The 15,797-nt window shown below is 39.4% G+C and overlaps 1 protein-coding gene across 8 annotated transcripts in view; it reads left to right on the forward strand.

Annotated features, from left to right (window-relative positions):
- Positions 1-15,797, forward strand: part of THO2 — a 323,352-nt gene that overhangs the window by 105,205 nt on the left and 202,350 nt on the right. For all 8 annotated transcript variants that reach the window (XR_016249455.1, XR_016249456.1, XR_016249457.1 and 5 more), the window contains 2 exons: positions 7,312-7,387; positions 7,703-7,896. Coding sequence is in view for 5 of the 8 variants with exons in the window: in XM_089385721.1 (XP_089241847.1) it covers positions 7,312-7,387; positions 7,703-7,896 (270 nt within the window). In the remaining 3 variants the exon portion in view is untranslated. The remainder of the gene's footprint in view (positions 1-7,311; positions 7,388-7,702; positions 7,897-15,797) is intronic.

Below are 15,797 nucleotides of genomic sequence, written 5' to 3' on the forward strand. Positions count from 1 at the left end.
CAAGTTTAAGGCGTGATACAGTTGAAGGGTTGAGTTAGGGTTTCTAGCAGTGTGACCTAGGTTTTTGACTCTCAAAGCACAATTTTTTTACCAATCAAACCAGGGCGCTAGGGTTTTCGAAGAATTCGACTAGCAAATTTTTTTAGTAGGGTTTGAGACTAGAGCACAGTTTGGAGGGAGCAACAAATTTTTGCTCATGGAAGGAGAGGATTAATGGGGTGCTAGAGGAGCAGGATGTGAAGGAGTTTGTGGGGAACCCACCAACCACACCATCTAATCCCTAACAGTTGGCTCAACATAACAAGAATGATGTTAAAGCGAGAATGATCATTCTTGAGGGAGTCGAAGACCACATTATACCACATCTTTCTGGCAAGAACACTGCCATAGAAATGTGGTCAACCTTTTTGAACCTCTACTAAGGCTCAAGTGAGGCCAAAAAACTCATGCTCAAGGACAAACTCAGAAATATACGGATGGGCAAGTCTGAGTGCATGATCTCTTATCTCACCAGGTTCACCCAGGGGAAGGACGAGTTGGCCAGTGTGGGGGAGACAATATTTGAAGCAAACATGGTGATTCTTGCACTATTAGGGCTTCACAAATTGTGGGATAGCAACCAAGACGAAGTGAGTGGTAAAGAAGCTTCCAAACTAGGAGCGATTATGGGGTGACTGTGTCCAAGAGGAGTTTTAGAGGAAGGCTAGATATGGAGCTCATGTTAAACATGAGGATGAGGAGAACTTTGTTGAGTCCAACACCATGAAAGAAAAGAAATATCTAAAGCAAAATAAAATAATTCTAGTGCCATTATTTCAGACACTACACCACCAAGTGTCCTCAAAGGAAGGAAGGGTCCAAGAAGGACCAAGTGGTAAATTTGGCAGAGGAGTACAAGTTCAATTCCAAGTTTGAGGAGTTGTTGCTCATAGCTTGAATGGAAAGCTTAGTAGCCAACAATGTATGGTACATTGATAGTGGATCATCCGACCATATGACTTGGAATAAGGAATATTTTAGTCAGTTGATGGAGAGGGACATGCAGTTTCACATTCAACAAGGAGATTATGGCAGGTACTTGACCAAGTGTGTGGGTACTGCTAGATTTGAGAGGGAGTCTAATAACCCTTTTCATCTCAAGGATGTCCTCTGTGTTCCAATTCTTAAGAAGAACCTTGTTTCAGTTTCAACCCTAGAGGACAAGAGTTATGAGGTTATTTTCAACAGAGGAAAGGCCTACCTGAAGCCCTTAAATTTTGGAGCTATGAAGCATATTGGAGTAAGGGTGAAGCACCTTTATAGGCTACAGTTGAGACATCTATGACCTTGAGAAGTAGAGAGGGCTGTGAGTAGGGCTGGGACCTTGGGGAGCTATGGTAGAGGAATATTGGCCATTTACATGATGGAGCGTTGAAAATCCTCAGGGAGATAGCCACAGGGTTGCCACAATGCAACATGGACCGACATGACGTGTGTAAGGGCTGCACACTTGGAAAGTATGCCAAGACGTCCTTTCCTTGCAGTGAAAACTGAGCCAAGGGTATCTTGGACTTGGTTCATCTAGACGTATGTGGTCAATTCTCTTCTCCATCCTTCATGGGATACAAGTACTATGTCTCCTTTATTGATGACCATTCGAGGAAAACGCGGATCTTCTTTATGAAGAAGGACAACGAGGTGTTCTCGAAGTTTCTGGAGTTCAAAGCATTAGTGGAGAACCAAATAGGAAATAAGGTCAAAGTGCTGAGATCAAATAATAGTGGGGAGTACATCTCCAATGCCTTCAAGGATTTTTGTGCCAATGAGGGCATTAGGAGGGAGCTCACCACACCCTATAACCCTCAGAAGAATGGGGTGGCAAAGCACAAGAATAGGAGCATCGTTGGAGTAGCCAAGGCCATGTTGCATGACTAGGGACTGCCATTATTTCTTTGGGCAAATGCATGCAACACTGCAACCTTCATTGATGACCATTCAAGGAAAACGTGGATCTTCTTTATGAAGAAGGACAACGAGGTGTTCTCGAAGTTTCTGGAGTTCAAAGTATTAGTGGAGAACCAAATAGGAAAGAAGGTCAAAGTGCTGAGATCAAATAATAGTGGGGAGTACATCTCCAATGCCTTCAAGGATTTTTGTGCCAATGAGGGCATTAGGAGGGAGCTCACCACACCCTATAACCCTCAGAATAATGGGGTGGCAAAGCACAAGAATAGGAGCATTGTTGGAGTAGCCAAGGCCATGTTGCATGACTAGGGACTGCCATTATTTCTTTGGGCAAATGCATGCAACACTGCAACCTTTCTGCAGAATAATTCACATAAGGTGGTTGGACGAGTTACACTAGAGGAGGCATTCACCAACAAGAAGCTAGATGTTTCTCACTTCCCGGATTTTTAATAGTTTGGTTTATTGCCATGTGCCTTTGGAGAACTAGAAGTAGCTAGAGCCTACAACATAAAAAGGGATCTTCGTGGGCTACAGTGAGATGTCCAAGGCGTACAGGGTGTATGTACCAACATTGAGGAAGACAATTATTAGGCGTGATGTCAAGTTTGAGGAGGAAGGGCACTCAGGAAGTCCTTAGAGTGTGATCAAACTACATCACAGGTAGAGGAGCTACAAGCTCCTAAGCACGAGGCTCAACCAACTCCTCAGACCACGGTCCACGTCACAACCAGTTGTTGTGCAGGTGACACAACAATTAGTTGAGGAGGAAGGGCAAGAGCACGGGGAGTGAGAAGAGCAAGTAGGGCCCATAGGGTGTATGTACCAACATTGAGGAAGACAATTATCAGGTGTGATGTCAAGTTTGAGGAGGAAGGGCACTCAGGAAGTCCTTAGAGCGTGATCAAACTACATCACAGGTAGAGGAGCTACAAGCTCCTAAGCATGAGGCTCAACCAACTCCTCAGACCACGGTCCATGTCACAACCAGTTGTTGTGCAGGTGACACAACAATTAGTTGAGGAGGAAGGGCAGGAGCACGGGGAGTGAGAAGAGTGAGTAGGGCCCACTCCAACAGTTACACCTAGTGCAGATAGAAGAAAGCTAAGGTGTGTTGATCAATTGATTCAAGATGCTCAAGACAGGGTTGGGGTACCCAACTCTACATTCAGGCAGAGCAAACAACCACAAAGATACACGGGTTATATGGCTTTGATGATTGAGGCTTTAGACTCAGAGCCTTCTAGTTACAATGAGGCATTCTCTTAGCAGGTTTAGCGTGATGCTATTGTGGAGCAATATTCTTCCATTATGCAAAACGATGTTTGGGAGATTGTGCCGATGCCAGAGGGCAGATCTGTGATTGGATCTCGGTGGTCTACAAGATTAAGCATAGAACTGATGGGAGCGTGGAGAAGTATAAGGCTAGATTCGTTGCCAAAGGATTCTCTCAGGTGGAGGGCATTGACTACGACAAGAATTCTGCACTTGTGCCCTACTATTTGTCCATTAGGACCATTATGGCACTTGTAGTGCAAATGGGTTGGAAGATCCACCGAATGGACGTGAAGACTGCCTTCCTTAATGGTGTGGTTGAGGAAGAGATTTATATTGAGCAACCAGAGGGGTTTGAGGCAAATGGCAGAGTGATGCATGTGTGCAGGCTCAAGAGAGCTCTTTATGGGCTCAATAGGTCCCCTGAGCGTGATACTCTTCCATTGACAACTCTACAAGACGAATGTCCTTATACCACAATCCGATAAGGTCTGGTGGTTGTGCCACCTATAAGAGCCGGAGGCCAAGATACAACTCATTTTTCGGTGCCTCATATACTATGAGGTCACAGGACGATATCATTGCCCAATGCCTATAATGAAATGATATTTTAAGGTCCACGAGACTAAAAATAGTCTATGAGGCCATTAGTTCCATGTTTTTCGCTTTTTGCAATTCAATCCTTTTTTGATTCAAATTGACGATGAGCTGGCCCAACCTTTCAAGCCCTCGCCAAAAAGACAATGCCAAGAAACTTATGCTAACATGTTCTCATAACTTTCTCTGATGTCTTTGAATGCATCACATTCCAAAATGACATGTTTTTTTGATTCCACAGCCCCAGACATGCAAAATGTACACACTCGTTCTTCCCAAGCTTCTTTAGGCCTTTTCCACCGTCATGTTTCACACCGAAGTTGATGCGAGTTGGTCCTTAATTGAGAAATAAAAACCTTTGCCCTCCCTGAATTGCTAGCTCCAATGAGCTCTTTTTGTTGTAGATGACACGCAGGGTTGAATTCCGCAATGTAGTACTTCGTTCTACCCAACTCTTTTCCGCATACCTTTTTACGAAACTTCTCCATAACAAAATCCTTTACCTCCTTGCTATTTGTGGGACATGCATTAAAGTAGATAGTCCATTTTCGCATCCATGTGTAGTTTTGTTTCATCCATGTTTTCTTTCTTTCACTCATGCCTTCATTGAAGATAACATTAGGGCATCTACCCACTCTCATTTGCTCAATTCTTTTTAGATATCTTATGAGCCATACCATAGCAATTGCTTCAATAGGAGTTGCTCCTGTTTCACTCAACATTATCTCATAAGGTACTGAACTTTTTATTTTGAACTTGCTCATGATCAAGCGTTTTTGGATTTTCTCAATTTGTTTTCATTTTGAGACAGGGGTGCTGCTAGCCCACAATTCACACCCATATAGCATCACTAGACAAACTAGGAGTCCAAAAAGCACTTTAATCGTTTTCCAATCCCATAACTCTACCTCTCTACATCTATTTTGAAAAGCATATAAGCTTTCCACCCTCCTTTCGGTATCTTGAATACAAATGTCTAGTCCTCTTCATCAGGGAGATATTTAGACACTGATCTTAGATCCTACTTAATCTGCCTCTCTCAGGAATGATTCAGATGATCTCATCATACTTTAGATTGATGCTGATTAAAGTAACAAGCAGTGCTGACTTCCAGGGTATTTCAGATAGTAGAGTAGTGAGTTTTTGGGTCTCCACTCAGCCTCCCCCTACACTTTGGGAGGCCAACCAGTACCCTCGAGACTGTTGTGGAGGTGCCAAACAACACATTAGTTCACTCATGCCCAAAGTGTTAGAGGGTTTAGTACTAGGTGATTCTTGAATGGCCCTCCACGAACGGGTTCCTCCCCAACCTCAACGAATCAGCCAAAGACTTACCTGGAGCTTCTTTCCTTTGCCCTTAGACGTTAGGAGTATATCTCTCGCTCCTACATCCCCCCTAGGATCATGAAGCCAGACTCCTCGTTGGATCTGGGGGACTCCGATAGCAAGCTAGCGCCACCATTGCCCCCTCGCCATCGGCTGTCGGAATCAGACATTCTTGACATCATTGACCTCGAGCCCTGGACTTATTCGCTTTGCCTTCTACATGATCCTATTATATACATGTTTTAGAGGCCGTCCTATTATTGTATCTTTTTTTACTTCATTTTATCCTAGAATTAGCTTTGGCATTTTCTAGGAGTTGCGTTTTCGCTTCCACATTATACTTGTATTGGTTGTATTTTTCAGTCCCATTGACCTATTTATGCTCATTTGTTGGACATTAATAAAATTATCTTATCAATTATTGGGGATGCACAACAATAGTACAGTGACAAGTCAGATTAAAAACATTTACACAGTTGCAACCCTTAAGTACTGCCAACATTGAGACTGTTTCAAAAGCCTTTGAGATATCTGATATATTGAACATGTATGCTTGCTTTATTATTTTCGTTAACTTTTATGTTTCGATTTTTGACATCAAGCAATCCTGAGAATGGGAAGAGGGGTAAGGTACAGAGTCACAGACCATTGTGGAAAAAGTCGAAGTCGGGATTAAATTGGCAAGGGTCCAGAAATTGAAAAAGTCTTTAAAGTCGGGAGTTTTTGAAAAAGTCGGCAAAATTAAAAAAAATAAAAAAATATTCATTTTTTTAAAAAATCCTGATTTAAAAAAATAAAAATAAAAAATCATTAAATAAACTACCTCTTTCACGATTTTTTTGGAAAATGTCCCAATTTAATCCCAACTTTTTCAACTGGGAAAAAATTGGAAAAAAATTGGCTGATTTAATCAGCCAGCCAAAAAATCACGTTTTAGGATTTAATCCCGATTTTTTCCAGACTTTTTCCACGACACTTAAAGATGTATTGGTGTTCTAGTCAATTAACCAATGCACGTGGACTGTGGTGTCAATATCTGCATTATTAGATTTATGTCTGTAGGTTATTACATTCCATGCTCAAGATTATGCAAAGCACCCTTTCACTGTTTTAATAGGGGTTACGTTCATTTCCTTTCCTTGAGTATAGCATCTGTGTCCATCTCAAATTCTGTGCCCCTTATTTTGGTTCTGGGTAAGGAACTGGAACTTAGTCACGTGGATCAACTGCTACTGGCTAAGCCCCGACAAGAAGAACTTGTTTCACAACCCTTAGGTGTCTTTGCCTCTACCTCCACTGCCTAAAGGAATTGACAACTGTGCCTGTGATTTTCGTCGTTTGGAATACGGCCCTTGGTTGTCTTTTGGAAGCTAGTATAATATGTTTTCTGGTTGCTGTTACAATGTTTAAACTTGAATAACGTGGAACTAATCAAGAGTTATGCTACACAACCAAAATTGTACCTCTTTATAATTTATTTTCGGCAAGTACAAAATGAAAAACCTTATGCTTGGGAACCAGACTTGATTCCCATACGAATTAAATAGTTGTGATTAATACCTGCCTTCAACTTTATACTATTTGGTAGTGAAGTTTATTGAAGCAGCATAATGAATTGTATTTTGATTAGTTGTGTGGAATTTTCTAATTCATCTCGCATATGTGATGAGGTTTTATTGTATAATTGGAAGATTACAGGTTCAAAAGAGATGCAAAGTGAAATGGAATTGATCAAGATATTATTCCTCCTCTTAAATTCATATTTGTGAATAATTGAATGGTTATGCGGTGTGAATGATCTGGGGGGATTTTTGGTTTGATATTGAAGAGATTTGTGTAGTTACATCTAAGTTTTTAACTTGAAAAAATATTTTTTGTTTATTTTATACTGAATAGCTCATTCTGACGGTGTTCCAGATGGAAAAAGCAAGTTTGTTTTAAAATATTCTGTGAGGATTTATGTTTTTGGGTAGAATGAGCATTATTCCGGAGCAGTTAACTGTATCTCTCTTTATATTGTCTGAACTGTAGTGCTTTGATGTTTTTTTTGACCAATTTGAATATAATGTGTAATATAGATTTGTTGTGCATAGGATTTTAACATCAACTGTTTTTCTGGATGTCATCTAGTTGGTGTGGTTACTGACTTGTCCTTCAATATGAGCTCAGATATGCACATTTACTTCCCAAGGATGAAGAAGCATTTGAGCATTATGAAGAGATCTCAAAAAAGCAATTGGATGAGGTATTTCCAGTCATGGATAAATTGAATAGAAATTAACATGTAAATAAGCCTGCACTTTGGTCGTTTTCTACTTATAGTTGATCAGAATAGGATGATGTGCAATGTTTTCATAAGATTCTATTGTAAAAGAGATATATCCTTCACCGTGGACAAATTAATCCATATAATGTGTTTGATTTGTATTTTGATCTTAAGGTCTGGTCAATTCCCATTTCCAATTATTTCAATTGATTGTCATATTCATTCATGATGGAATATGCTAGATGTTCACTTCTCAACGTGTTGATTAAAATGTTTGGATTTGGAAACTTGCAGGCAAATAAAATTGGCAAGATAAATCTTGCAGCAACAGGGAAGGATCTGATGGAAGAGGAAAAACCTGGAGATGTTACAATTGATTTATTTGCAGCACTGGATATGGAAGCAGAGGCTGGTGGTGAATGTTCCACAGAGCTTGTAACAAATCAGAAGCTGGGTCTGCTGAAAGGATTTCTTGCTGTTGATGATTGGTAATGTCTTTATGATGGCAAATATGGTTGAGTTAAGATTTACATACACTTAATTTCAGAGGCATTGTTTCACATATGGTGCTTTGTTATACTTGATGTTAAATATCATGGGTTTGTGCCTCCAGTAGTGATATAAATTGTTTTTATAACTAGGAAAGCTGTTTTATAATTCATTCCTGAAACTATGTACGACAACACTGAATTTATTCCATATCACAAGGCATTCTGTTTTTGGATAACTGGTGCCACATGGGTTTTGGTTTGGGAAGCCGGCATCCAAACATCCTCATTGCTTAAAAACCGTGTTGATAACATCACTGACTTTTTGGCCCAAAAAATTGCTGAGTTGTAAAAACCCACAAGGCTTTAACCGATTTTTGGTTTTCTTTTTTTTCATTTGTTTCTTGGCTGTTGGAGAAGGAAGGGGTCGGGGGGGCTATGACGGATGATGGAGGGTGGAGTCTGAGGTGCCTATCATGGAGGAGGGACCTGCATGGTTTGAGGAGGAACACCAATAAGGGGAGCGCGAGGAGGATTTGCAGTGTGCTAGCATCAGGCACCACCTTCTACACGGATTGATGAATGTAGGTCTACACCCATCAGCCATCGTCAGACATTTTCTGTAGGGCCAAGGCCTTCCACTGTTAGGGGCAGGCATGTCAAACAGCCCATGACCTTTTCCTGTAAAAGGGGGAGAGAACATTGATATCAGATAGCTAGCTGCTAGTTTTTTCGCTTTTGTCATCTTACATCTACTCCATGATGATGTGATACATTTATATATATGATGCCATTTTTCATTGGTTCCACACTTTGGAGTCCTTGGATGGACAACTATCAGGGTCCAGGATTCAATATCGTCCTTGATGTATCATTTTTTATTTGACATGCATTACATCACCACACTTTTGAGTCCTTGGATGGACAACTATCAGGGTCCAGGATTCAATATCGTCCTTGATGTATCATTTTTTATTTGACATGCATTACATCATTTATATTAATGCTTTCTCCATATATATGTGCCATTGTGCTTATTTGATGTTGTTGCTTTATATGCTTCAAATGAATATATTTTGTATTTTTTAATGTTTGTCATGGTTTGCTGATTTTTTCATCGATGTTTTAGAGAAGATGTTTTTTCTGAACTGTTACTGCTCCTATAAGTAGGGTTGCTGAAGATCCTTGAACCTGCTAAAATCGACACACACAGGACAAGGGCCCATTATCACCTCATCCAAAGTGCCAACTATTTAAGTCCAACTACCTCCAAAATGGGTTGGGAAGCTTACGTTGGATGACCTCCACCAACCAACGCAAGACCAGTGCCTTGTATGGGTTCTAGTGGCTGAAGTGGAGGAGTTATATGCTAATGCCCTGCTGGTTTAATGTGTGAAATCTGCAGAAAAGTGTAATAAACCAGCAAAAATATACAGCAAGAAACCTATCAAAATATATCGTGAGTAGTCAAAATGAGTATACGAAGGACATGCCAACCAAATATCAACTTCTTTCTATAATTAGTATCTTGGTCAGAGGCATTCTTGTGCAATTTAGCTTCCTGTCCTTTCATTGCAGAAAATTGCAGAAAACAACAAGGAAATCCCCTTTGAACGCCACCTAAAAGTTCCCAAACACTTCAGATACAAGATCTATGGGTGGGTAGGCTATAAGAGAGAAGATAAGTCACTTTGGACCACTTTTAATCCTTAAACCTACAACAAAATGGAATTTTAAGCTAGCTGAAAATTCTTTTGTTGAAGTTACTTGATCTAAATACCATGAGTGCAAACCCAAAAAATTATTACAGTGAAATATGAATGTTTTTATGGATGCAAATGATTACTTTTAGCTACCAATTAAAGATTGAACAAAATCAGATTTGAAGCTAATACAAGGTGTGTTTAAGATACTTACTTGAAAATTACAACTTGTGTGGCGAGAATTTTGCAAAAAATGTTGTGTCACAACTATAACCTACAGCAGATTTGGATAGATAACCTAATAGACCCATGAACTATATGTAAGTTATGCTCTAAAGGGGATGTACTAGTTCCTTGGCTTAGATCTAGAAATATTTTCTCTTTTTCCCAAGGATGTACTAGCTATGCATGATAAGACTTATGCAACAAGCTAGTTAATAAAACAAAAAGGAAAATTTTGGATTTTCCTAAATAAAGTGGTCGATGAAGTGAGGCTTACCTTAGCCTTTTACTTACCACTTTATCGGGTTGTGATCACAACCATCTCTTTATTGACTTTTCCTTGAGGACTACGATTGAATGAGGAGTCTAGGTGGGACTGTCACACTCAAGCTAGTCTAGAACACTTGCAAGAAATATGATCCCACTAGGAGGGTCTACTCATTTGAGATGCCCCAACTCAGAACTGTTATATCAACATTGACTTTGGGCCTAGATATCCCCTTCCATGTGACAGTCTGTCCCCTAATGGATATCTATAGCAGCACTATGTTAACCAAATAATACGCACAAATTATTCAATGAAGTACAAATTAAAGGTGAAGGCTAAGAAGAAAAGGAATAGGATAATCAAGCCAATAACACAATTATTTTGCAAAATGGTTTCTTTATTATGGCATAAATGATTCATAGTTCAACAACAACTTTACTAGAGGATAGACTAGCTTTTTATACAACTTTTAATGGCTAGATAGCAACTAGTTAACGGCTAGTTGGATCTGTCCTCTAGAAAGTAATATTTACTAGTCATCTATATGCTGGAGACTTGGAAATTTTAATAAAATATTACAATTACATCTTAAGTTTGTTCATTAAGGGGTTGAATTGACTAAATTTTTCTTGGAGTCCAACATTCCCTTTGCCATGTCCCTAGAAGACCAAATAATAAATAATAATATACTTTCGAAGCCCAACATTTCGCTTGACTGTCCATAATGACGATTTTGAAGCTCCAATGACTAGTTGACTTGACAGTTAATGAATAGTAAACCTGACTTCACAACCTTTTTACTCTATCTCTAATGCCTTGATGAATTTGATGATTCTGTCACTTGGGTTGTTATAATCTACCTTGATATCACTTGCGTCTTGCTTCAATTTTTCATATCATGCCCTGTGTTGCCACATCATCATTGCATTTGCCACATGATCATGCCCCTACGCTAGATCTCTAATGTCCTCTTTTTGTAGGCCACTTTTGACGTAATGCATGTCAAAAATTGTCCAACGTTGTAATGTTCCCTATTAATTAATTACTCTAGGGAAGATGAAGTAGCCTATCCAACCCTGTGGGCTATAGTCAATGATAAAGGGGGAAACCCATTATTCAATGTTTCTGGGGTAACATTGGGTAAATGTGGGGTAATTGGGGCAAAACTTGTGGAAGAAGCCAAAATTGGGGCTATGTGGAGGGAAACTTATAACTCCTCATGTTAAATTAAAGAGAAGAGATCTCATAATGGATCTGTAAATAAGAGAGAAGAGAAATCATTTTCTCATCATTGTCGATTGGATATCTTTGTTTGTGAGCTGAGGTTTTGAGGGTTTTGAGACTCCTTTCTCTTGATTGGTTTCGATGGTGATGATTTCAGTTGGAATACTTTTCAGAATCTTCTTACATTGGGTTTTAGCCAAGCGAGAGAGACTCCTGTGTATATTGGCACACTATATATTTTCTGCTTTTGTTAGGGCTATTCTAGTGCATCATTGTATCAATGTATAGGTAATTATAGGGACAATGAGGATCAACTATTCGAAAAACAACCCTAAACCCAAGCCAAGGATTGCGGCTAGCCCTGAGGAAGGACATTCGTGGCAACAAATTTAATTCAAGGCTTGAACTGAGGTCACTCCAGGACAAAAAATATGTCATCCACTCGGAAAACCTCCATTTCAGTGGTATTGAGTCCTGACCTAAGGAAATTTGGAGCAACGAGGACCCTCTCTAGGGTTTACTTGTATTTGCATGATGTTTTCGTGTGGCTATCAAACAATATAGAGGGTTCCTGAAGCTCTTTAGGGCAATATTCTATCTCAAAAGACAATGGATTAGTTCTTGAGGCCTGTTTTTGGGCTACGGGTCAATCTTAGGAGACAACAGATCTCCTCCAAGCCAACTGTGGCTCGTCGAGATAGTAAACTAAGGCAATGGTCTTTTTGTGGCAACTTGGAACTTAAGATCATGAGGGTTTAAACTTGTTTTCTTGAAGACCTACCCCTGTAGTCTCACGTTTCTTATAGCACTGCAAGGCAGTAAAGGACTGTCGAAAAGTCGCTAAACAAGTGGTTCATATCTTCCAAGAAGTCTTGTGGATTAAGGGTCTGATACGAGCATCAAGTTTGTTGAAATGTAACTAGTGTCGGTGTTCATAATTGTACTTGAGTCACGACTTGATGTAATTATTGATGTACTTGACAAAAGAAAAAAAACAGAAAAATTATTTGTAAAAGAAAAAATATTTTTATTAAAATGGGTTTCTTGCCCATCATGTTGTGGACCTAGGACAAAACACCCAATGAGTTCTCTAGGGGTCTTGTTGACAAGTCAAAAGGTCAAGGTCATGATGTTCTAGCCCTTGGAGGGCTCATGTAACAAACAAGGAAAATTTTTATTGTAAAATATGATGTCTAGAAGCCTCTAAGGGATGAGTCGGCCAAGTCTCTTCATCTCGGCCCAAGGAGGCCTAATAAGCTTTATTGAAAGGCTATATAAAGAGGAGGCTCACCTCATTTGTGAGAGATCAATCAAGCAATACATTTTTGTTTGTAGCGAAGTCTGGTCGAGTAATGAAGGAGAATTCTCTTAGAAGCCATCGAAGTTCTTTGGACGCCAGCAAATTGATTAAGGCAGGAAATCTCTGTTTCTAATGCCCACGTGTGTGAGATTTAGGAGGAGAACCTAGGGTTTCTTCAGTCCAAGATTTGTAGAAGTATTGTTTGAAGTTTGGTTGGCTCATCCCTTGGAAGGATTTATTATGGGTCAAGTTCAAGGTCTTGGAAGTCTTCATTGAAATTCTATATGAAGAGATTTTTGTGGGTTTTCCTCCCTAGGAGAGGTTTTGGCCCAAGATTTCTCAACATGGTATTAGAGCTAGGGCTTTGAAAAAAGGGCAAAAAAAAGGTTAGTTTGGCATCATCTCCTCAAGAAAAGCAAAAATCCTAAGCAAAATTTGCGGAGGTAGCTAAGACGAATTTCTGGGCACATTATTAAGGCCTAATTGCAGAAATTAGGCTGCAGGGTTTATTAAGGGTAGTGAGGGTATTTGAAGAGCATGTTAGCTCTGTTTCAAGAGACCAAATCAAAAGGGAAACAACTCTCTCAAGAACACACTCTCTGACAAGCAGATGAAAGATTTATGGGCATGCCTATTAGACCTAATCTCTGTCACAAAGCCGCAGATCTACTTCGCCAAGGCGAGGTCATAAGGAGGTCATTTGTGGAGGACGAAAGCCTTGCCAAGCAGCCCTAAGGAAGTCGAATGAGCGAAGGTCAATGTGTCACCACAAGGTCTTCAAAAACTTCCAAACTTTTGAAGCTATCTCTACAAATTGTTCCGAGTATTGAAAGGCATCAAAAGCCTTTCTATTAAGTTCTCCAACAATCTTAGAAAAGGAGGCAAACCCTCTATTAAAAAATTGAGGTTTATGTGATATTAATGTTGTGATCGGAAGCCCTAGAAAGGAACTAATTCATTCGAAGTTTCTATGGTATGGTTTTGTGCATACATATCATTTGTATCCTCGAGAAGAAGCATCGAAGTTCTCTACACCTGTGCAAATAGTTAGTTCGAAATTGATTTTGTTGAAGGGATATTTTGAGCATAAGGCTGAAGCATAGTCTCACTATCAAGCAAAACTCATGCCCTTCATTTGTACAAGATCTTCTCTATACTTGAGCGTGAGGTTCGAGCTACTCTTCAAAATTTTGAGCATAGTTAGCTTACAAGTAAAGGGTAGAAAAGAAGAAGCCTAGTTCTCTCAACATAATCACATTTCAAAGGACTCAATTTGAGCCTCAGTCACCAAGGAAGAGGAGCCAAGACTCCTATTATGTTTCTATGCATGAAGGAGACCTAGAACGAAGGATCGTTAGGCTTATCATGTCATATTGTCCCATGTACATAGGCATAGGTGTTTTTAAGAGAAGGCACATCGCTTTTCTCCCAGTCCTTGACAATGACATAAAGGTATTAAAGCATCTGTACATTCTACTGTGACAAGAGTATCATATATATACATAAGTTAATCTTGGGCGAGTGTGTAAGGCCGACCTACAATTGTACATTTGTCTTCAAATTGACAATGGTATTATTGTTGAGAGCATTGTTTAAAGTGTTGATGTATATATGTGTCAAGGATCTCAATTTTGGGAGCCCTAATCCTAGGGTATAAACATCAGAGAATAAGTTGCATATTGGTTTGGTCACATTGGGAAGGAAAGCCAATTACAGGCTATAGGAAGATCATTGTGACAAGACAATTCTGTGTTTGTTATCAGTGATTATTAGTCATCACCTTGAAGAAAATTCTTGGGTATATGAAGTATTGTTACACCTAAAACAATGAACCCTGAGTGACCTATACTTTTCAAAGTAGATTCAGAAGAAAAACAATTTGTTAAAATTGAAGAGAGATATCAGTCCTAAGGCAACTGTCCTCTAGATCTATGCACCAAGTAGAAGGTTAAATAGCTAAGTTGCAGGAAACGTGGGCAGGGGGTCCGTTTCCCCAGGGGAAACGAAACGAAACTCGTTTCCCCGTACCGTACGGCCTGGAAACGCGTTTCCGGCCGTACGGCCACGTTTCCCGAAACGGAAACTTGGCAGTACGGCCGGAAACGCGTTTCCAGGCCATATGTGCCACGTTTCCCCCAAAAAAACACTTGTTTTTTAATTTTTTTTTTAATTTTTTATTTTTTTTAGGGTTTCCAGGTATATAATAATAATTTTTAAATATTTTTAATATATATATATATATATATATATTATTATTATTATATATATTCGCGTTTCCCGTTTCCAAAATTTGGGGAGGTCGCGTTTCGTTTCGCTTCCCCGTTTCGTTTCGCTTCCGCGTTTCCCCGTTTCGTGCAACTTAGTTAAATAGTATATTGTTCAGGAAAAGATGAGCAAATAAATACAATGAAGATTCTCACCTTGAATGATGGAGAAACCATGGTATCTAGAATTGCAGGCCACTTCAATAAAGGTATGTAATCTTGAGGTGTGTATGGTATCTTTTATTAAGGGTCCAACATGAACTATTGTGGGGTTAGTGGTATTAGGGTTTGTTGTTAAATATATTGATATAGGTATTGATATCTGAAGACCTTCATTGGCATAAGTAAAAAACCCTAGTCATATGGGAACCCTAATTGTGTTTCCTCAAAGGAACCCTAACCCTTTGTCTTTAGGGTTTGTGCACAATCTAGGGCTCATGTCTAGTAGGCATGGATAAGGTTATATATGAAACCCATGATCTATGGTTGACACTTAAAATTCCTAGGAATTCAACCTCTAAGTTTCATGGTAACCCTAGATTTTTAGATTGACATCATGTTTTTATTATTGTATACTTTGCTTGGGTGTACCTGTTAATGAATGCTGCAGGTACAGGAAGTAAAGAAAGAAGGATGAGCAAATCCTCTGTTTTGGTAAGCATAATAGAAAGAGGGAATTGTAAGGACCCTTGGATCCTTGGGCACTCTGATGTATAAAGAGAAATTGATGGTATAATCACAGGACAATGGATGCCTGAAAAGAATTAGTAACAATGTACGATAGAATTCATAAGCCTGATATAGCAGTTAACTAGTTGATATAAATATTTTGCTCCAAGCAGATAATAAGGTTCATTTTTGGATCCTTCTTTGTAATGCCATGGAGTGACTTCTTCAGCTTGGAAGAATGACCATGATGA

Source organism: Pinus tabuliformis, chromosome Q, assembly GCF_031772625.1.
Source record: "Pinus tabuliformis cultivar Carrire ecotype Pingquan chromosome Q, CPIR1, whole genome shotgun sequence".
Classification (NCBI taxonomy): domain Eukaryota; kingdom Viridiplantae; phylum Streptophyta; class Pinopsida; order Pinales; family Pinaceae; genus Pinus; species Pinus tabuliformis.